We start from the raw sequence: 24,069 nt of genomic DNA on the forward strand, positions 1-24,069 counted from the left end.
ATGATCTTCTAATACATAACTGTGTGGTGCTGTGATTTAGAAAAGCACAATGAGATTCTGGGAATGAAGTCGTTTTGGAAAAGGGCATCTGGGGCTTCCAGAAGCTATATTAAATAGTTTGTGCTCAGACTTGGTTCACCGAGAGGAGAGGAGAGAGAGCCATGTGAAGTCCTCTCTGTGGAAAAGTTCAAACAGATCAACCAATTTACAAAGACGGCAACCATTTCTTTTGCTGTAGTAGTTCCGCAAAGTGAAAGAAAATCACATGATTAAACCATTTAGACCGGGAAAGAATCTGTGTCATTTCTTTTATTTCTTTGGGCTATTCAAAAATAGCAGATATACAAGCTCATAGCGCGGCACCGAGTGCCGCGCTATGAGCTTGTAGATCTGCTATTTTTTCTGAAAACAAATCGTGAAAATCTGTGCAAATCTTTGAACATATACATTTTGGGTGGTCCTTGACATGAAAAAGTTTGAGAACCACTGATATTATAGCAACATACGTTTTTTTCCCCAAAAAAATGCTAGGATTTAGAAGACGTTTGTAGGAGAATCCCCAGAAGCAAAGATTTGAGTTACAAATGTTCGCTTTAAAAAATATATACATATTCAAAGATTTTCACGAATTTTCACTATTTTTCCAAAAATAGCAGATCTACAAACTCTTGTATATCTGCTATTTTTGAATAGCCAAAGAAATCTAAAAATGACACAGATGCGTCCCCGGTCTTAATGGGTTAAGAAATTGTTCTTTTTATAACTGGACTAGTGTCAGTTAGTCTGTGTGAAATAAATCCCATGGCGTATTTTCTGGTATACTAATTAAAGAACGATCCAATCAGTCTGGGCACGTGGACCGCAATTAATGCATGCGCAAAAGGGGGAAAAAATCGCTTTGTAAACGAATCCACAGTATATTCCGGCTCGGCGTAACAAAATGAATATGCATCAAAACCATGAATGCATTATACTAATATCAGTCGCCTGTTTCACCAGGAGAGTAATGGTGTCCTTATTAGCATAATTAATGACAAATGGCAGCGCGGCATTGGTGGATTGGTTGGTTGGGATGATAAATTGGTGGATGCCCAGGTTAGTGGCTGCCAAAGGAGGCCTCTTTGGCTGTCATCCCTCCTGCTTCCTACTCTGGCACAGTTCATTACTCACCGTGTGAGGTGCCACTTTACATTGCCCGGTACTGTGAGCAAGGAGAACTTAACCCGTTACGACCGGGAACGCGTTTGTGTCTTTGTTTTTTTTTGGCTATTTAAAAAAATAGCAGATATACAAGCTCGTAGATATACAAGCTCGTCACAAGCTTGTAGATCTGCTTTTTTTTTATTTTTAAATCTTCAACATTTGTTTAAATATTTGAATATATATATATATATATATATTTTTTAAAGGGTAACTCAATTCTTTGCTTCATGGGGGTCCCTGGAACTAAACATTTTGAGATGGGGGTCCGCGACCAAATACATATAATTTTGGGGGTCCTTGACATTAAAAAGTTTAAGAACCACTGATACAGAAACATACGTTTTTCAAAAAACTGTTCGGATTTAGAAGACATTTGTAGAATCCCCCAGAAGCAAAGATTTAAGAAGATATGTCACAAATGTTCGCTTAAAATAATATATAATAATCAAAGATTTGCAAAAATGTTCACGATTTTTCCAAAAAATAGCAGATATACAAGCTCATAGCGCGGCACTCGGTGCCGCGCTATGAGCTTGTATATCAGCTATTTTTGAATAGCCCAAATAAATCTCAAAACGACACCCAGACGCGTTCTCCCCGGTCTGAAAGCGTTAATAATGCCCACCCACAACCACGCAAGGGCCCGCTGCTTCTGCCCCACTGTCCAGAGGGCAAGTACGCTCAGAGAGGAGGGCTCTGGAGGGGTTTTGGGAGGGTTTTGGACCAGCGTGGGACTCATATCTCCTACCTGGTCCAGCTGCTCTGATCCAAACAGATCTACATGTCACTCACTAGTACTTCAGGGGGAGAAGGAAGCACTAGTGTCTCTCCTCTCTCTCCACAGTGTTGTTGTGCCGCCGTAGCGTTCTTCTTGTTAGGATTTCTGGGGGTTTTCTCCTCTCTCTCCACATCCCCCTGCATCATTACGGGTTAGTTTGCCCACAGAACCGCTAATTAAGAGGGGATTTGTGTAATTGTGCCTTCTGCTGGGTCCCATCCGGCAGCATGCAATTTACTGTCAGCCCTCTGCCAGCTTTTTACACTTGTCCAGAGAGAGGCATACTACTACACACCATTTATACACAAACACACACGCACACACACACACACACACACACACACACACACACACACACACACACACACACACACACACACACACACACACACACACACACACACACACACACACACACACACACACACACACACACACACACACACACACACGCACGCAGTCACACACACATATTCTGCTGTGCACATTTTCCCAGCACAGCCACAGCTGGGGATATGGATGCCGATGCCATGGCAATGTCTTAAGACGACTGTGGCGCTGATTAAAGGGTGATTGTCCATTTGAATGTCTCCCTGTGATTCCCCAGCATAATGTACAACAGCAACACACACACAAGTTCATTTGAAAAATGAACGCTGTTGTACAAAAGTAGGAGGATTTATTATTATGAACCAGTAATCACTCTAGCTGTGTCTTATATGGTATTGCTTCTAGCTCACTGTATTTACATACAAACCCCCAGCCTGCAGGCTCCCATGTAATTTCTATTTCTGTCTTGTGAGTGTCAGTGCCCATATTGTGCATATATTGGAGAGGTTCTCACACACATGCACGTACCCACTACACCTCCTCAAAGCATTCTGTGTTCAGGCTGAAGTGTTTGTGGCCAGCTCACCATAGGTGCTGCTGGCTCTCTGTCTACTTTCTGGAAGACTGATGGACCAGCGCCCGACTGGGACTGCCTTCTGGCTCCCTTCCCCACGACCACATTTCAAGGACTGCTTGTCACAGATGGAAAAATAACTGGGTCGTTCTACATAAGCATGGGCATTTTGTTAGCCTTATGATGATACTAGCAAAAAAAATAAGTTAACATTTTAGTTGCCTCGCCTATCACCTTGATGACACATATTGTACTGTATTAAAGTAACACAAATGGGTGGGGGGGGGGGAATTATCTGTTTTGATAATACGATTTTAGCCACTGATCTACAAGCTCACAACCCATCGCACTGCGATCTTTGAAAAATAAAAATAAAAATGTTAGTATGTAAAATCTTTGTTTACCCAAGTTTAGCCAAAATAGGGCTGCCAGAGTTGTGTGGTTGTTAAAAAGAATATCTGATTATGATTTTAGAATTATGGTCATAATGATTGCCAGTCTCTGCTATAATTGATTTATTGATTGGTTAAGGAGGTATTTATTGAAACAATAATGGCATACAGTGCATGGTAAAATATTGATACACATAACATCTCAAAGGGATAAAAAAGCCTGTAGGCTCATTTCCATTGTGACTAGTTTGTATTAGTCACAGCGCTGGCTGGCTGGTGATGCCTTATGCACTATATACAGTCTTCACAATAAGAATATATGGACATCCCACATGTATACTATACTATTTGAGGTCAAAATGACTGATACCGTTACATTGAACATATTTGGAACATATATTGCTTCAAAAATAAAAGTCTATCCTTTGGTAGAATTTTGTCAGATCATGAATAAATGGTAAGCTCTCATAGAATGACCCAACTCCACTCTTCCATGCTATGTAGTCCTCTGCAAGCCCCCCACCCTTCACTTCTTCTCTGTAAACCTCTGTTTCATGGCTCCATAGCTGCCCCTCAACCAGCCTACACATTGATCCTGTGTAATCCATCCTATACCAATACTAATAATACAACTCCCTGTGTGTGTGTATTAGGACAATCTTAAACGCTGATATTTTGAATACACTATAATTTTGGATTGTTTTGGGGTTGTTTGATGTTGTTTTGGGTCATGTGTTTTCAGTGGGGCTGGGGGGGGGAGGGGTGTATTTTTGTGTGAAATAAATAACTGCATATAGCCTGACTAGCTGACAAGAGAATAGCGAAGGAAAAACCACATGCATGCACAGGAGAGAGAGAGACTGTTGAAACGGCTTGAACACATCATCAGGGAGAAAATAAAATAAAAATAGATAATCGGTATTCCTCAACATCATTTCAGTATCCTCAAGTTCTATGTTAATTAAATCCCTCAGTAAACATTTTAATAATTCAAAAGTTACACTTTTCTTTCCATGTGAGAGATTATCAGTATCTTTCAGAATGGTTATTTTCCCCTCGTTTCCTTTCAAACTTCACTGTGCTCTGTCTGGAGGGTTTTGAGGAGAGGGGTTTGAGAAAGATAAAAAGAAAAAGAATGGGTTTTCACAGAGCCATAGTCATTAAAAGAATCTGAAAATAGCAACTCGCTATCATCTGTTCTCATAGCACGGGTCAGGGGCTCTGACACCTCCAAAATTCCTCCTGTCAGGGTAGGGGGGCCATTTGTATTCTCTCTCATTAGGCAATTTGACTAATGACCTGCCGGGGCTGCGGAGCTACTGAGGGACCCGGAGCTCGGCGGCCTCTCCTCTCCTCTCCTCTCCTCTCCTCTCCTCTCCTCTCCTCTCCTCTCTCAACCAGCCTGAACACACACCCTCTATTGGAATGGCACAGATGGCATGCCCGGGCGACAAAATAAACTACAATATGTCTCCGAGATGCTGTCAGGGCCTGGGCACTATTTCTCATGTCAGAGGAGCCCGGGCTAAGGGCTGTGTGAGTGGGCATAGGGGGGGTCCTCTATACCAGCTTCTCTGTTGATCTACTCACCATTATATGGTGGAGGTGACAGAGAGAGAGAGAGAGAGAGAGAGGGAGAGAGAGATAGGGGCCCCGCAACTGGAATAGCATTTCCAGGGTATGCATTAAGATTCCATCTCAAATTGAGACTCACGCCGGCAGAGAATGTATTGCATGTGTGTGATGTCAGGGCTATGGCTACACAGGAAGGGATATGGAATACACAGAATAAAATGCATTCCACAAGCTTCCAAAAGCTATTCTTCTATCGAATACTTTATTCGTGTTTAGTGGTGTATATATATATTAGACCATTGGTTCTCAAAGTGGGGTCCGGGGACCCCTAGGGGTCCTTGGGGGTGGTACCATGGGGTCCCCAGCAAAATCAGTGAATATAGCTCACAATCATTTTAACCACTTTAACCATATTTTATGCAATTGGCTATTCAAAAATAGCAGATATACAAGCTCATAGTGCGTCACTTCGTGCCGCGATATGAGCTTGTAGATCTGCTATTTTAGATAATTCTTTCTTTTTATGCAAATCTTTGCTTCTGGCAGTCCCTGGCACAAAATATTTTTGAGATGTGGTCTGCGGCCAAATAAATATAATTTTGGGGGTCCTTGATACCACTGTATTAGACAATGCATACATGGTGTAGTCCTGCACGCACCTGATTTCCACACATATATGAGCTATAATAGATGTGTTGTTTGGCCTTTGCGTGACTTTCTCACTTGATTCCAGCATCCTGACGGATTCACCTGAGTAATCATGGTGGACAGAGATCAATGCAATTCTGCTGAATTAGTGAAGTGTAAAATAAAAGTTCATCAACATTCTAAAGGTGTTACTCGTGGAGTCGCGGTTCAGGTGATATGGGGGTATGCTCCATCACCCACGCACATTTTCCCATCAGTCAATGTCTCGGTAACCGACACGCGCACACACACGCGTGAGTGTGTGTGTATGTGTGTGTGTGTGTGTGTGTGTCCGTCCGTCTGTGCATGTTTCTGCCTGCATCCCTGATGTGTGAATGTGTGTGTGTGCGTGTGCAGTGGTGGGAAAAGTACTCAAATGTTTTACTTAAGTAAAAATATCAATACTGCAATGTAGAAGTACTCTGTTATGCGTTGTGAGCTTGTAGATCGGCTATTTTCAAATAGCCTAGGTATAAAATAGGGCTAAAGTGGTTGATGTATGTTTTATAATGTAATAATTAATATCTGCGAAGTAACTAGTAACTCAATTTTTCAAATAATTGTAGTGGAGTAAAAGTACAATATTTGCGTCTGAGATGTAGTGGAGTAGGAGTAAAAGTATAGACAAATGGAAATACTCCAGTAAAGTAAATGTACCTCAAAATTGTACTTAAGTACAGTACATTTACTTAGTTACTTTACACCACTCTGTGTGTGTGTGTGTGTGTGTGTGTGTGTGTGTGTGTGTGTGTGTGTGTGTGTGTGTGTGTGTGTGTGTGTGTGTGTGTGTGTGTGTGTGCGCGCACACGAGCGCACACGAGCGCTTGCATACATGAGTGTGCTTGCGTCCATGAGCTCATGTGTGTGTCCGTGCGTGTCGGTGGAGTCGTGTGTGTGCGTGTTTGTTTCTTTGTGTGTCTCTCTGTGTGTGCGTGTGTGTGTGTGCGCGGGTGTGTGTCGTGGAGGGGTGGTGTTGTGTACCTTGGTAGGGTATGTGTGCGCCCATGTGTGCGTTAGAGCCCCAGAGATGTGGTGTGTGTTGTATATGGTGGCGAGTGGAGTGGGACCAACTGACTGGAGTCCATGGGTGTGACAGTGCATCCAACAATGGAAGAGTGAGGGATTAGCGCTCAGCCCGGCCAGTACGAGGGAGCCCTTCCCGCCCTGAAACAGCCATTCATCTGGGCCCGGGGGCTGGAGATGACAATGCAGCCATTGCTCATCGCACCTGACGGAGCCATTAATAAGGCAATGATCCACACGGGGCGCCGTGCTGACTCCGTTCTTTACACTACCATCACTCAAGCCACAGGGTCCTCCTTACTTAACCCGTTACGTCCGGGAACGCATCTGTGTGTCGATTTTTAAGATTTTTTTTGGGCTAAATAGCAGATATACGTGCTGCGCTATGAGCTTGTAGATCTGCTATTTTTTTTTTAAATCGTGAAAATGTGTGCAAATCTTTGAATATATATGTTTTTTTAAAGCGAACATTTTTAACTCTGTTACAACTTCTGGTGGTCCCTGGAACAAAATATTTTGAGATGGGGGTCCACGGCCAAATACATTTTGGGGCTCCTTGACATGAAAAGGGTTGGGAACCACTGATATTATAGCAACATAGTTTTTTTTTTTTTTAACTGTTACAGATTTAGAAGACATTTGTAGAATCCCCAGAAGCAAAGATTTGAGTTACAAATGTTTGCTTTATAACTATATATGTATTCAAAGATTTGCACAAATGTTCCAAGATTTAAAAAATAAATAGCAGATACACAAGCTCATAGCGCGGCACTCGGTGCCGCGCTATGAGCTCGTAGATCTGCTATTTTTTGAATAGCCCAAAGAAATCTTAAAAACGACACACAGATGCGTTCCCGGTCTCAATGGGTTAACACCACCTCTGTGCTCATCAACACCACCGTCGTCATCATCATCATCATCATCATCATCATCATCAGCTCCTCTGTGGAACCAAATAATTCCAGGCAGATGTTGCAGCAATAGTTGCTACATTTAGATAAAAATCCACAAAATACTAAATAACTATCCAATTCCCAATCCTCCCGGTTGCACTCATGACTTAATGGACTGTATCCTGGTCCATTTGAGCAGCTTAAGAGCATGTTTCATACCGGGGGGACTCCACAGCCCAAGAAGAAGATTGGATTTACATTATTTTTGCCCTTTGCACCTTCCAGATTCGTCCCCTAGCATGGTATCCATTTCTTACCAAGTGCAGCAGCAGTCGTCTCCTCCTGCGCCTCCTCTCCATTTGTCTGGGAGGTGTAAGATAGGGCTATCTGGAGTATAGATGGTGGTGGAATACAAAGTGAGATCTGATTTTAAATGTAATCCTTGAACAATAAAGAAGAAGCTCTCTGTGGCCTTCGGGCTCCGTACATTCATCTGTCTGTTCCGCGCAAGATCCATCAATGGGTGCGACAATCTCCTTGCTTCCACCATTGCTGGGGTATTGATTCAAATGTACCCCCCCCCACCCCCCCACACACCGACCGCCAGCCCACCTCTTTGCCTGGGTGTTGTGTGTGTGTTGCTCCCAGCGACACAGTAGCACATGTTTATTCACTTGTTTTTATGGGCTTAACCCATTAAGACCGGGAACACATCCGACAGCCGCGCTATGAGCTTGTAGATCTTCACTTTTTGAAAAATCATGAAAATTTGGGCAAATCTTTGAAAATATATATATATATATGTTTTAAAGCAAACATTTGTAACTAAAATATTTGCTTCTGGGGGTCCATGGAACAACACATGTTGAGATGGGGGTCCGCAGCCAAATATATATCATTTTGGGGGTCCATGACATGAAAAAGTTTGAGAACCACTGATATTAAAGCAACATAAGTTTTTTTCAATAGAAAAAAAACAGTTAGGATTTAGAAGACATTTGTAGAATCCCCAGAAGCAAAGATTTGAGTAAAACAAATGCTTTGAAAATGTATATATATATTTAAAAAATTGCCAAAAAAATCAATAGTTTCCCAAAATAGCAGATATACAAGCTCATAGCGCGGCACTCGGTGCCGCGCTATGAGCTTGTAGATCTGCTATTTTTGAATAGCCCCAAAACAACCTTAAAATGACACACAGATGCGTTCCCGGTCTAAATGTCTTAAACAAGCCATCATATCCACCCAATCACCCTGGCTGGCCCTGCTACTACTCCAGGTACTGTAGCCCGCCCCACACACCCAGAGAGCTGTTGCTAAATGGTGGTTGTTGCAAACGGAGTTCCATGTCAAAGCCAGGGCATTGAATGGCCCCTGGGTGAGTGTAAATGAGGCCTGGACGCTACTACTCCTTTGCAATCCTCTAATGCAGCAGATTTACTGTATAGGAGATGGTAGTTGGTTCGGGGAGAGCCAAGGAAACGGAATAGGTTTTTTTCCTCCTCCCAGACGTGGTTGTGTGTGAGGGTCATGCTTTGATTACAAAGATCACATTGTAGTTGCGGTTCGGGTGGAAAGTGCAGAGCTATGGATCTGGGTAATGGCCTCCAAAGGAAAGCAAGTCACATAAGTGTCAAAATGAAGGATATGTAAAAATGTCATAGTTTTAACCCATTAAGACCGGGAACGCATCGGTGTGTCATTTTTTTTGATTGCTTTGGGCTATTAAAAAATAGCAGATATACAAGCTCATAGCGCGGCACCGAGTGCCGCGCTATGAGCTTGTATATCTGCTATTTTCTGAAAAATCGTGAAAATTTGCACAAAACTTTCAATATGTATATTTTTTTAAGCAAACATTTTTAACTCTGTTACAACTTCTGGGGGTCCCTGGAAGAAAATATTTTGAGATGGGGTCCACGGCCAAATACATTTTGGGGGTCCTTGACATGAAAGAAGTTTGGGAACCACTGATATTATAGCAACATACGTTTTTTTGTTAAACTGTTAGATTTAGAAGACATTTGCAGAATCCCCAGGAGCAAAGATTAAAAATGTTCGCTTAAAAAAATATACATTTTCAAAGATTTACACAAATTTTTCAAAAGAATTGCAGATCTACAAGCTCGTAGCGCTATGAGCTTGTAGATCTGCTATTTTTGAATATCCCAAATAAATCCAAAAAACGCCACAGGCGCGTTCCCGGTCTTAACGGCTTAAATACCGCTGTGAGGTGGAAAGACTAAGGAGAGTGTCGGTTCCAAAAACCATGACTCATGCACAGCTTTGGCTTACATTTATGAGTTCCCTTTCCTGTGCCAGCAGCCTGATGGACTGGAGGTAAAAGAACACCAGTTGTGGAAGGCTTGGCCTCTCCGCTATCCGGGGGGGGGCTCCTGGCTCCTGTCGGGAGGGAGGGAGCCAATAACTGCTATAGCGACGACACAACGACAAGAGTTTTTGTGCTTCCTCTTTAAATTTGGACTTCCATAATGAATGTGAGCAGCTGTATAGTTTCCCCCTCTCCTCAGCCCTGTGTGAAACGAGAGGGCTTTGTGTCCCTTGTCATCCTGTGTTAAGCCACTGAGACCGGAGAACGCATCTGTGTTCGTTGGGCGATTCAATAGCAGATATACAAGCTCATAGCGCGGCACTCGGTGCCACGCTATGAGCTTGTAGATCTGCTATTTTTTTGAAAATGTGTGCAAATCTTTGAATGTATATATTTAGAAGCGAACGTTTGTAACTCAAATATTTGCTTCTGGGGGATTCTACTTAATGTCTTCTAAATCCTAACAGTTATTTTTTTTACTTATGTTGCTATGTATCAGTGGTTCTCAAAACTTTTTTATGTCAAGGACCCCCAAAATGATATATGTATTTGGCCGTGGACCCCCATCTCAAAATGTTTACTTCCAGGGACCCCCCAGAAGCAAAGATTTGAGTTAAAAATGTTACAAAAAATACATATATTCAAAGATTTGCACACATTTTTCATGATTTTTCAAAAAAATAGCAGATCTACAAGCTCATAGCGCGGCACTCGGTGCCGCGCTATGAGCTTGTATATCTGCTAATTTTTGAATAGCAAAACGACACAGATGCGTTCCCGGTCTTAACGGGTTAATTTGGGCTCTAATGTATTTTATAAACAAAGGCCTGCTCTCTAGCCCTGACAGTCGTGACACCTTGATTCCAGAGCAGGAGCGCGTGCAGTACCGGGTCACACCATTAATAATCAACTGGCAGCCATCACACCATTTTAACCACGATCATTATGATAAAGGGCATACACTTAATTACAGGCCTGCTTAATTATAGCTCTGTTGAAGCTCGTTTGTTTGGTCAAATGCTAATTATACCACCACGCTCTTGGCAAGTCCTCATTTCAATCCACTTTTTTTTTTCTCCCCAGTTCTTTCTCTTTTTTTTTCTCATCCCCCCGCCTCAACAGTAGTGGCTTATTTTCATGCAAATTTGATATCCGGGTGAATGTTTTTCTTTTTTTCCCTCGTCTTTCTGCCTTTCTGCGCCAGGGTGATGGCGTCTTTGTTTTGGAGGTGAAACATCTCCTCAGACAAGACAGAATCAGGAATAATCAAGAGTAATTAACCCTTTAAGACCGGGGGACGCATCTGTGTAACCACTTTATCCATATTTTATACTTTTGGCTATTCAAAAATAGCAGATCTACAAGCTCATAGCGCGGCACCGAGTGCCGCGCTATGAGCTTGTAGATTTGCTATTTTTTTTTAAAAATCGTGGGGTTTTTTTGCAAATCTTTGAATATATATCTATAAAGCAATTGATTTTTACTCAAATCTTTGCTTTTGGGGGTCCCTGGAACATTTTTTTTTTAGATGGGGGTCCGCAGCCAAATACATATCGTTGTGGGGCTCCTTGACACTGACATTAATACTATAGCAACATAAGTGTTTCAGAAAACTGTTTTAAACTGATTTAGAAGACATTTGTAGAATCCCCAGAAGCAACAACATTTTAGCTAGAAATGCTCGCTTTAAATATATATATATTCAAAGATTTGCACAAAATTGTTCACGATTTTTCAAAAACAGCAGATCTACAAGCTCGTAGCGCGGCACTCGGTGCCGCGCTATGAGCTTGTAGATCTGCTGTTTTTGAATAGCCCAAAGAAATCTAAAAGTGACACACAGATGCGTTCTCAGGTCTTAAAGAGTTAAAGTGGAAGACGGGGTTGTGTGTGGAAGAAGAGCTGGGTGGAGGAGAAGAGAGAGTGGAGGAGAGGTGCTCAAAATACGGCAGAGAATAGAAAGCCTTTCATCTTTCCAGAGAGAGAGGGAAGAGAAGGGGAAGAGAGGGAGGGAGGAGGGGGGGAGAGGAGGGTGTCTGGGACGGCAGTCAGAGGATGCTGATAGCTCTGCTATTTTATACTCCCAACATTTAGTCTTGTTGAAATACTCACAATGAAAAAGAGGGAGATTTATTGTTTTTCTATTATTAAGCCGTTCAATACAGGAACGCATCTGTGTTATTTTAGATTTTAGCTATGACCATTATTTTATACTTTGGCTATTCAAAAATAGCAGATATACAAGCTCATAGCGCGGCTTGGTGAGATCTATGGTCTATGAGCTCTATGAGCTTGTAGATCTGCAATTTTTGGGGAAAAATCGTAAAAATGTGTGCAAGTCTTTGAATATATATATTTTTAAAGCGTACATTTGTAACTCAAATCTCTGCTTCTGGGGGTCCCTGGAACAACATATTTTGAGAGTCGGCGGCCGAATACATATCATTTTGGGGGTCCTTGACATGGAAAAAGTTTGAGAACCACTGATATAGAAACATACGTTTTTCAGAAACCTGTTAGGATTTAGAAGACATTAGTAGATGCGCTCCCGGCATGAATGTGCTAAGAGAACAACAACAACAACAAAAAAGTCAAAATATTCTCCCCGTGCATTTCTTGACTCACAACCTGTTTTTCTCTTCTCTCTTTGCAGCCATGGATAACGTGCCGTTTGGGATCTCTGAGAAATTCTGCAGCACCCCCAGCGAGGTGAGTGTAACACATTTTCGAAAAATAGCTGGTCTACAAGCTCACAATGTATTCCACGTTGTGAGCTTTTAGATCTGCAATTTTGGGTGATAAGAAGCGACTTGCTACTGTAGCTCTCATGCATCGAAGGAGGCATGAGCTCGGCTCTCTCCCTAGGCTGGCAGAGGGAGTGTAGCGCCCAGGATTACTTAGACAATTGGCACTGGGTGAAAAAAAATGGGTTACAAAATCGAGGGATAAAAATGTAAGGAAAAACAAAGATTTGCAATTTTAAAAAATGATTACATTTTCAATTATAAATGACATGCCCCGAAAATAGGGTTGCCAGGTTCGAACAAGTGGTTAATTATTCTATATTTTCAGGATTGGGATTTCATTTCCAGCTTACCAGTGGTCATAATATTCACCTTTGTGTTGTATTGTGCTATAGCTCTGAGTCAGGCGGTGACGGGGCTATATACACATTACTCACACTGAAGAGCTGCAGCAGTGCTCTTCTTCTAGTGATGGCTAGTCTACCTTATTCTCACAGTATGGTAGAGCCTGTATTACTCTCTCCGGGTCATGAACTTCAATCAGGCTCTCCTCCAGTTCCACTCTCCACAACCACCACCACCACTACCCTCCTCTCTCTCTTCATCTCTCCATCTCTCCTCTCTCACCTGCTGCCTTATCCTCCTCTCTCCTCCTCTCTCCTCCTCCTCTCCTCCAGTGTGGAGTGAGTGATGAATGCGGTCAGTCAGGCAGAGAGCCTGGCTCAATGCAGTCCATTTGGCTGGCTGGCGGCGGTTGTCACTATAGGCCCGTTTGTATTGACACAGAGCGAGGGAGAGGATTAAAGATTTTAACCCGCTAAGACCGGGGAACGAACGCGTCCGTGTGGTGTCATTTTTTTACCATTTATTTTGGGGCTATTTAAAAAATAGCAGATATACAAGCTCGTAGCGCGGCACCGAGTGCCGCGCTACGAGCTTGTAGATCTGCTATTTTTTGAGAAATCGTGAAAATTTGTTGCAAATCTTTGAATATATATATATGTTTTTCTAACATTCTTAATTCAAATCTTTGCTTCTGGGGATTCTACAAATGTCTTCTAAATTTTAACAGTTTAAAAAATAATCTATAATCAATGGTTCTCAAACTTTTTTCATGTTCAAGGACCCCCAAAATCATATGTATTTGGCCACGGACCCCCATCTCAAAATATGTAGTTCCAGGGACCCCCAAAAGCAGAGATCGGAGTTAAAAATGTTCGCTTCAAAACATATATATTCAAAGATTTGCAACACATTTTCACGATTTTTTCAAAAATAGCAGATCTACAAGCTCGTAGCGCGGCACTCGGTGCCGCGCTACGAGCTTGTAGATCTGCTATTTTTGAATAGCCCAAAGAAATCTATAAAACGACACACACGGACGCTTCCCCGGTCTCAAAGGGTTAAGCATGCTTACTTAGCCATGAGCCTAACCGCCATGTTCCTTGTTTTTTTTCTCTTCTCTCTCTCTCTCTCTCTTCTTCTTCTTCTTCTCCCTTTGCTTTTGATTTCAGATGCAGCGAGTCAATTTAATGGGCATTACCATCAAATCCCTGGCAGAGATCGAGGAGGAAGTGAGTAGAGAGAGAGAGAGGGCTCTGCAACGCTCCGCTGCCACTGACGCCGCTGGCCCAGAATGCAAAGCAAACGGGTCTTGGGATTGTAATTAAGTGTCTGAGACGGCGAGAGGGCCCTGTTGGCTCCACTAAGCTCCCGATTGAATAAAAGCATGGCCCCGTCTAAGGCTGCCGCTCTCTGTTAACCCCTTTTGGGCGGGAACTCCTATTCGGAACTATACCTCTCAGGACGGTAACCTCTTTTTGGGGGTTCCTGTTGCTATGTACAGCAGCGGTTCTCAAACTTTTTCATGTCAAGGACCCCCAAATTGACACTTATTAGCCAGCGGACCCCCATTTGAAAAGATATGCCAGGGACCCCCGATAAGAGAAGATTTTTTACGCCTCTAGCAGTGACTCTCAACCATTTAAATTTCAAGGACCCCCAGTTTGACATGCATTAGGCTACGGACCCCCATTTAATGGCATTTATATCTCTGGGACCCCAAACTATATAGTACAATCAATGTCAATGTAACTCTGAGAGTGTACAAATGGAACCAAATGGACCCGTTAGGGTCCATTTGGTTCCATTTGTACACTCTCAGAGTTGGGTCTGTACACTCTCAGAGTTACAGACCCATAAGGGTCCATTTAGTTCCTAACTATACATACTTTAGCTGGGGACCCCCTGGAACTCCCTCAAGGACCCCTTACATTTTTTGTAATTTTTGAATAAATATTTGAAGTTTTTCCAGAAAACTTAGGTTCAGGATTTAGAAGGCGTTTTTAGAATGGGCCTCAGGTGTGAATGAGTTAAAAGCGTTGTGTCCTGTTCCAAAACACTTGACTTTTATTCCCCAATTGTTCTCTCAAACAGCTCAATTGAATGTCTCTCACGGTCGGTGCTTTGGTTTTTTCGGGAACTTTTTACTGTTACTGTTAAAGAAAATTCCAACGTTCCGGTATATCCTATCCCCTATCTTCCCTACTACTCCTCCAGAGTGACATTGAAAGACAAGAGATCGCACAGAGAGAGAGAATTTACACAGAAAACACAGAGCGTTACAAATACCAGCCGATTTCTGATGAAACACTGCAGCCTGTAGACACATTCATATAAGAAAGAAAGAAAAGTGCCTACCGTATAGAAATGAGGCAGCGTGTGCGTGTGTGTGTGTGTGTGTGTGTGTGTGTGTGTGTGTGTGTGTGTGTGTGTGTGTGTGTGTGTGTGTGTGTGTGTGTGTGTGTGTGTGTGTGTGTGTGTGTGTGTGTGTGTGTGTTTGTGTGTGCGCGCGCGCACATACACCTATTTGTGTGTGTGTGTGAGTGTATTAACCCATTAAGACCGGGAACGCATCTGTGTCATTTTAAGATTTCTTTGGCTATTAAAAAAAATAGCAGATATACAAGCTCGGTGCCGCACTATGAGCTTGTAGATGTACTATTTTTTTTAAATCGTGAAAATGTGTGCAAATCTTTGAATATATATATTCTTTTTTAAGCGAACATTTGTCAAATATTTTGATCCAGGGACCCCCAGAAGCCAAAGATTTGAGTTACAAATGCTCACTTTAAAAATATATATATTCAAAGATGTGCACACATGTTCAAGATTTTTCAAAAATAGCAGATATACAAGCTCATAGCGCGGCACTCGGTGCCGAGCTATGAGCTTGTATATCTGCTATTTTTGAATAGCCAAAGAAATCTAAAAATGACACAGATGCCTTCCCGGATTGAATGGGTTAATGGTGTGTGTGTGTGCGTACGCGCTTGTGCGTGTGTGTGTGTGTGTGTGTGTGTGCGCGCGCTGTATTAAAGACAGCGATACACCCCCCTCTCTCTCATTAGCACGGTATCTCGGTATCAGAACTGCCAGGATGTGACAGACCACTGTAAAAGAACAGGTGCTGTTTGGGTTTGAGATGTGTTACAGAGCAAACACTCCCTCATCAAACTGGGTGTCTGTTCTGCACTCCGCCTCTGTCTTCTGTCACATGCTATCCAAATCACACACACACACACATAGTCGGCCATCTTGTCATTTGGTCATCCACATGGAGCTCATTGTCAGCTTCAGGTATTAACCCTTATAGACCGGGAGAAACGCATCTGTGTAATCCCTTTAACCATTATTTTATACTTTGGGCTATTCAAAAATAGCAGATATACAAGCTCATAGCTTGTACCTATGAGCTTGTAGATCTGCTATTTATGTATTTTTATCAAAAAAAATTGTGCAAATCTTTGAATATATGTATATTTTTAAAGCGATTTGTTCCCCCTACTTCTAGGGGGGTCCCTGGAATAACATATTTTGAGAAATGCGTATAATTTTGGGGGTCCTTGACATGAAACAGTTTGAGAACCACTGATATTATAGCAACAAACGTTTAAAAAAAAAACCTGTTATGATTTAGAAGACATTAGTAGAATCCTCCAGAAGCAAAATTTGAGTTTAAAATGTTCGCTTTAAAAATATATATGTTGAAAGATTTGCACAAATGTATCACGTTTTTTCCAAATAAATAGCAGATCTACAAGCTCATAGCGCAGCACTCAGTGCAGCCCAATGAGCTTGTATATCTGCTATTTTTGAATAGCCCAAAGATGACAGAGATGCTTTCCCGGTCTGAATGGATTAATGGTGTGTGTGTGTGTGTGTGTGTGTGTATGTATGTGTGTGTCCAGTGTGGTATCCTCCTCATTCAGACAGCCTGGCAGCTTGTCCTCTTGGTTTGATCTCCTCTCTCCCTCCCTTCTCTCCTTTTTCCCTCTTTTCCTCTCTCTCTCTCTCTCTCCTTCCTCCTCTCCTCTCCTCTCAGAGTGTGATTAGCAGCAGGACACATGGTGAGCTGAGCTGGGGAGAGAGAGGGGAAGGGAAGAGAAGGGCGCGAGAAATCATTAACCCATTGAGACCGGGAACGCATCTGTGTGTAATTTTTTAGATTACTTTGGGCTATTCAAAAATAGCAGATATACAAGCTCGTAGCGCGGCACCGAGTGCCGCGCTATGAGCTTGTAGATCTGCTATTTTTGAAAAATCGTGAAAATGTGTGCAAATCTTTGAATATATATATTTTAAAGCAACTTCTGGGGGTCCCTGGAACAACATATTTTCAGATGGGGGTCCGCGACCAAATACATATCATTTTGGGGGTCCTTGACATGAAAGTTTGAGGACCACCGTTATAGCAACATAATGTTTTTCAAAAAACTGTTAGGATTTACAAGACATTTGTAGAATCCCCCAGAAGCAAATATTTGAGTTAAAATGTTTGCCGTAAAATTATATACATTCAAAGATTTGCAAAAAATGTTCACAATTTAAAAAGAAAATAGCAGATATACAAGCTCATAGCGCGGCACTCGGTGCCGCGCTATGAGCTTGTATATCTGCTATTTTTTGAATAGCACCAAATAAATCTATAAAAATGACACACGGCATGCGTTCCCGCCCGGGTCTCAGTGGGTTAATTACCGCCGCGCTGGAGCTGATGAAGTAAATGTGAGATAGTGTAACACACAGGATTTAGTGAAGTGGACGACAGCACAAGATTAATGGCGGGGCCAGGCTGATGAGGATGAAGTCACAGCTTAGGTTGATAATTAGTTTCCAAGTGGAAACATCCCTCACCATTGTGTTATTTTTTACTTCTCTCTCTCTCCCTCTTATTATTATTATTATCCTGTGGATATGATACCTCTCTGGAGCTGTAGGGAGAAAATACACAGTTTGTTACTGTATGTTTCTGTGCCCTAACATGCAGGACATATCTGTGATATTGGTACATTGTACAATTTTTGGACGTTTTTTTCTGCTGTGCATTATGGTGTAAAAAAATTGGTTTAGTTTATCCCTTTAAGACCGGGAACGCACACTGTGTGTAATTTTTTTATTTCTTTGGCTATTCAAAAAATAAGCTGATCTACAAGCTCATAGTGTGGCACCGAGTTCAAGTTAGACATAGACATGATCACAAGATCCAAGAGTGCCACGCTATGAACTTGTAAATCTGCTATTTTTTAACATTTGTGAAAATTTGTGCAAATCTTTGAGTATATATTTTATAAAGCGAACATTTTTAACTCAGTTACAACTTCTTCTGGGGGTCCCTGGAACAAAATATTTTGAGATGGGGATCCACAGCCAAATATATATCATTTTTGAGAACTGATATAATAGCAACATACATTTTTTTTAAAAACTGTTAGGATTTAGAAGACATTTGTAGAATCCCCAGAAGCCAAGATTTGAGTTACAAATGTTCGCTTTAAAAATATATATATTCAAAGATTTGCACAAATCTTCCACGATTTTCCCCAAAAATAGCAGATCTACAAGCTCATAGCTCGGCACTCATGAGCATAGCCAAATAAATAAAAAAATGACAGAGATGTGTTCCCTTATTGAATGGGTTAAATACAGCTTTTCTTCCTGTTCCAAATGCAGTGTAACAAAACGTAACATAACTCTAGAGTCGAGTCAAAGAACAGCAGTTTGTGTCTACAAACAGCTCCCAGATGTTTATGAAGCACCGCTCCATGTATGCTGTTGTCCAGAAGAGGTCACTGTCACAGTGCTCTGCTATGGGGAGAGGCTTTCTTTTCTCTCTCTCTCTCTCTCTCTCTCTCTCTCTCTCCCTTCTCCCCCAGGAAAGAAACAGCACTTTTTCCTGCACCAGAATCTAATTGACTAATTCCTAATTCCATTAAAAAAAATACATTTGTGAAAGAGATGTGCTCTCTCTCTCTCTAAACATATGCACATGTAATTGGGGAAAACTGTTGTAATCACAGGCAAGGAGTTTTAGATAAGACCATTTCCTAACAGGCATCACTTAAGCCCATGTCTCAGATGATGTTGGTTCCAGCAATTAGGCATTCTTTTCATTTCCCAAATGACTTGCAAAACTTGCGGATATTATAATTGCTTTTAGCCACGCATATCTAATTTGTGTCTTTTTAAGTGTTAATTAGTAAGCGATTTAAAGTGACGTCTTTATGTAGTTTGCGCCGCTGAAAAATTTTGTTGGCGGCTGGCTAATGGTTTTCGGAAGAGGAACGCACATGAAAGAGAGTGTATGTATGTATGTATGCTAGGCTGGGTATGAATGACTGTAGCGCACATGACAAGATTTTCATTAGCACCTATGTATGAGTTTACAGCATTTTGTAGTTAGCAATGAATAGTGTCGCTGCTCGTGTGTGTGTGTGTGTGTGTGTGTGTGTGTGTGTGTGTGTGTGTGTGTGTGTGTGTGTGTGTGTGTGTGTGTGTGTGTGTGTGTGTGTGTGTGTGTGTGTGTGTGTGTGTGTGTGTGTGTGTGTGTGTGTGTGTGTGTGTGTGTGTGTGTGCGCACGCACTGATGTATTTGTGTGTGTGTGTCTGTCAATGAATAGTGTTGCTACTTACGAGTGTGTGTGTGTGTGTGTGTGTGCGTGTGTGTGTTTGCGCGCGTGCGCCAATAATGCATGCATCTACACAGTATGTGTAGGTGTGTCCTTGTCTATATCTGTGTGTGTGTGTGTGTGTGTGTGTGTGTACACACAGTATGTACATGTATGCATCTCAGTATATCTAGGTGTGTTTGAGTCTATATCTGTCTGTCTGGATGTGTGTGTGTGTGTGTGTGTGTGTGTGTGTGTGTGTGTGTGTGTGTGTGTGTGTGTGTGTGTGTGTGTGTGTGTGTGTGTGTGTGTGTGTGTGTGTGTGTGTGTGTGTGTGTGTGTGTGTGTGTGTGTGTGTTCTCTCTCATTTGAATGTATGGAAGGACAGTAGCATATATATATATATATGCGGGTGTGTGTGTGTGTGTGTGTGTGTGTGTGTGTGTGTGTGTGTGTGTGTGTGTGTGTGTGTGTGTGTGTGAGAGAGGTGAGAGAGAGAGGGAGAGAGCTCCAAATAGAGGTGGAATTAATGAAGACAACATGTCACATATTTTTGGCAGTGGAGCAGGGACAGGAAATGAAGCTGGGCTCGTCTGGGTGACTGCCGCCCATGTTCCAGTGTGTCACTGTCCTGTCAGCCCGTGTGTAAAAGTGGCAGACATTGATACATGCTCTCCCTGATAACACCCCATTCCCCCATCCATCATCCACCACACACACACACACACACACACACACACACACACACACACACACACACACACACACACACACACACACACACACACACACACATGATTATTTATTTACTGTGCCAGATGTTGAGACTGGATTTTATTTTTTTTCCTTTCTTATCCCATCAAGACCGGAAACGCATCTGTGTAATCACTTTATACTTTGGCTATTCAAAAATAGCAGATCTACAAGCTCATAGCGCGGCACCGAGTGCCGCGCTATGAGCTTGTAGATCTGCTATTTTTGAAAGATCATGTTTTTTTTTCAACTCTTTGAATATATATATATATTCTTTTTTAAAGTGAACATTTGTAACTCAAATCTTTGCTTCAGGGGGGGTCCCTGGAACAATATATTTTGAGATGGGGTGGTCCGTGGCCAAATACATATCATTTTTGGGGGTCCTTGACAAGAAAGAGTTTGAGCACCACTGATATAGAAACATACGTTTTTCAGGAAAAACTGTTAGGATTTAGAAGACATTTGTAGAATCCCCCAGAAGCAAAGATTTGAGTTACAAATGTTTGCACAAATTTTCACAATAAAAAAAGAAATATCGGTGCCGCGCTATGAGCTTGTAGATCTGCTATTTTTGAATAGCCAAAGAAATCTAAAAATGACAGATTCTTTCCTGGTCTAAATGGGTTATTTTGTGAGGGAGGGGGGCTTGAATTTCTTCACAACTAACTGGCTTGTGATAGGTGACACGTTTGTGTAACTTGCAGCTTCCTCAGAGTAGATGAAAATCCGGGGATGGGGTTGGTTTTTGAGGTAGATAGAAAGAAACCCCTTTTCCGACCATTGTGCTTCACTTGCTTCTCTCCTGGTGATTTTTTTGGGGGGGAAACTCATTTCAGTGATCATGCAGCATCACCTAGTGCTGTGTTGAAGTATTACACCTCTGATAAATATAGTTCAATAACCGTTACTTATAATAGCTTTTGATTTGCTCATTGGTATGAATACACAAAAGCAAAATATGTAGATTTCATGTATTCATTTAGTTTGTTATCTAACTATAACATTGTCATCAGTCATCTATTGTCTGTTGATAAGTGAGGTAATGTTAATTTGTGGTCCCTAACCACCAATCATTTCTGTTAATTACATAAATTAATTTTAATTGACGTTATGTATTTACAGTATATAGCTGCCTTTTGGGGTTTTCCATAACCTCTGTGTGGATTCGGGGACCTGAGGTGTTTATATGACCCTGCATTCCATGAAATACACATTTAGGTCCTTGGTCACTAATTACATCCATCTCCTCATAATGGCCATGAACAGCACAAAATGGGCATAGATTGCGCCAATATTTAGTCACAGATGCATTTTGTCTGTCACCATGTATATCTAGAGGTGTGATAAACACTGCTCTAATGTGTTCTCTCCTCTGCATTCCACTCAGAGAATTCTTTTGTCTTGTTTTTGTCCTGTTACAGGTTTTTTTCTTATGTTAGAGTCATGTTCGTGCTTGGCCATAAGGGGGCAGTGTTTGTTCATATTTCTATGCTGGTCATTTTTTTGTCCTGACATTACTATCTAACCACTCTGATTGGAAGTTACAGGACTGTAGAATATGTACAATATTGTTTTGTTTTTAGGGTATTTTTTTTGTCTGTTGATCACCCAAATATTAACCTAAGTTAAGTGCCTAGTTAGTAAGCAATACATCTTTATTTTGTAGCTATACTGTACAACGGTTACACAGCATACAGTAGGTGGCCAGCAGTGGTGGAAAAAGTACTCAAATTCTTTACTTAAGTAAAAGTACTGCAACATAGAAATACTCTGTTACAAGTAAAACTCCAGAATTCTAAATTTACTTAATTAAAAGTACAAAAGTATGGCATCAAAATATACTTAAAGTACCAAAAGTAAAAGTACTAAAATGTTTGAAAAAAGCAGATCGACGCATTGTGAGCTTGTAGATCGGCTATTTTCAAATAGCCTATGTATAAAATAGGGCTAAAGTGGTTAATGTATGATTCATGATATCATAATTTATATCTGAAAAGTAACTAGTAACTAAAGTTTTCAAAGGATTGTAGTGGAGTAGAAGTTAAATATTTGTCTCCGAGATGTAGTGGAGTAGAAGTAAAAGTATTGGAAATTGGAAATGCTCAAGTAAAGTACAAATACCTCAAAATTGTACTTAAGTACAGTACTTAAGTAAATGTACTTAGTTACTTTCCACCACTGGTGGCCAGTCACTTTGACCAGTTTCACTTTGAAAAGCTTTGCATCATGCATGTCACACAAACAGAATGTGATGCGTTTTGTTGATATGACAAGTTTGTTCATACATCCACAAATCCACCATTTAGCTTCCACAATCCACATGATCAAAACCATTGGTGTTGTGTGCCGCATTCCAGTGGCGTGCACAGACATTTTGAGGGGCAGGTGCTCAAGTAAATTATCCTTTTTTGTGTTTACTTGGTCTGCTCTTTTTTCCCTCTACACCTATACCTCTTTGCCAAAAATAGCCGATCTACAAGCCCACAACGCCTCGCAGCGCGAGGCGTTGTGGGCTTGTAGATCAGCTATTTTTTGGCTAAAGTTCTCCTCAGAAAAGGGATGCTAGGTTTCGAGTGGTTATGGCAAAAAGAAAAATCATATCACACAAAGATTTGGCGGACCCCCTGTAGTAACTCTAAGGACCCTCTAGGGGCCCCGGACCCCCTGTTGAAGACCCCTGCTGTAAACTGGGAAAAAAAACTTTTTTTTTTTCTTTTTTTCAAAAAGGCACTTCTGGTCAAGAGGGCAAAGGGCAGGTGCTCTAGCACCACCTAGAGTCTATCTGTGCACGTCCCTGTGTAGTAGCATGTATTATCTCTGGACTCATTACCTCATCTTTCATAGGATTTTACATATCATAAACTTGAGATTTTTTATTTAGTTATTATTGTATTTCTGTGTTCATCTCTATGTGTGTTTTTTCTTCACTTACAGTTTCACTACAACTTCAGCGCAGAGCGAAGCATTTGCCCGTTTCCTCCCACCCGGCTCGCACAAAACCAGCATTAAGCCAGTCACCAGGTCTGCAGAACTAGCTGTTGCAGGGATCATTTACAGTACAACCAAACAGGTTGAAAATCAAACATCGATCTTTAAAAATCACAATGATGATGATTGTTGTCTTTTCATAATGAAAATAACTGGTTAACAGTGAAGTCATGAATTTCAATAGTAGTGGTTCATATGAATTATAATAATGTAATGGCATCAGTGGTGGAAAGTAACTAAGTACATTTACTGAAGTACTGTACTTAAGTACAATTTTGAGGTACTTTTACTTTACTGGAGCATTTCCAATGTTCAGTACTTTTACTTCTACTCCACTATATCTCAGAGACAAATATTGTACTTTACTAGTACTTCACTTTACTACCATTGTAGTTACTAGTTACTTTGTAGATTTTGATTATTATTACAAAACATACAGTAGCCACATCTTCAGCCCTATATATATATTTCGCCATTTGAAAATAGCAGCTCTACAAGCTCACACTGCGTTGCTATTTTCAAAAGATTTTTTTTAAAACCTGTGAAATGGGACATTCTGAGTACTTTTACTCTCGGTACTTTAAGTACATTTTTATACCAATACTTTCGTACTTTTAAGTAAGTACATTTTGAAATTCGGACGTTTACTTGTAACAGAGTATTTCTACATTTCAGTATTGATACTTTTATTTAAGTTAAAATCATTACTTTTCCCACCACTGAATAGCATTAGCGATTCATATGAGCTTTTGTATGTGTAGAACACCTATGGATTATCTTATTCTAAAGTGCACTTAATTTATGCTTGATTAAAGAAGCTATTTAATTTATTTTTTTAAATAAACGT

General features: G+C 41.2%; 1 protein-coding gene across 2 annotated transcripts in view; it reads left to right on the forward strand.

Annotated features, from left to right (window-relative positions):
- mvb12bb (multivesicular body subunit 12Bb) overlaps positions 1-23,845 on the forward strand; it is a 78,687-nt gene extending 54,842 nt beyond the window's left edge. For both annotated transcript variants that reach the window (XM_084055266.1, XM_084055267.1), the window contains exons 8-10: positions 12,441-12,496; positions 14,046-14,105; positions 23,169-23,845. In XM_084055266.1, the coding sequence (XP_083911392.1) occupies positions 12,441-12,496; positions 14,046-14,105; positions 23,169-23,243 (191 nt within the window). In that variant the 3' untranslated portion in view covers positions 23,244-23,845. The remainder of the gene's footprint in view (positions 1-12,440; positions 12,497-14,045; positions 14,106-23,168) is intronic.
- Positions 23,846-24,069: the final 224 nt, after the last annotated feature.

Source organism: Gymnoscopelus microlampas (assembly GCF_963454915.1).
Source record: "Gymnoscopelus microlampas genome assembly, chromosome: 4".
Taxonomy (NCBI): domain Eukaryota; kingdom Metazoa; phylum Chordata; class Actinopteri; order Myctophiformes; family Myctophidae; genus Gymnoscopelus; species Gymnoscopelus microlampas.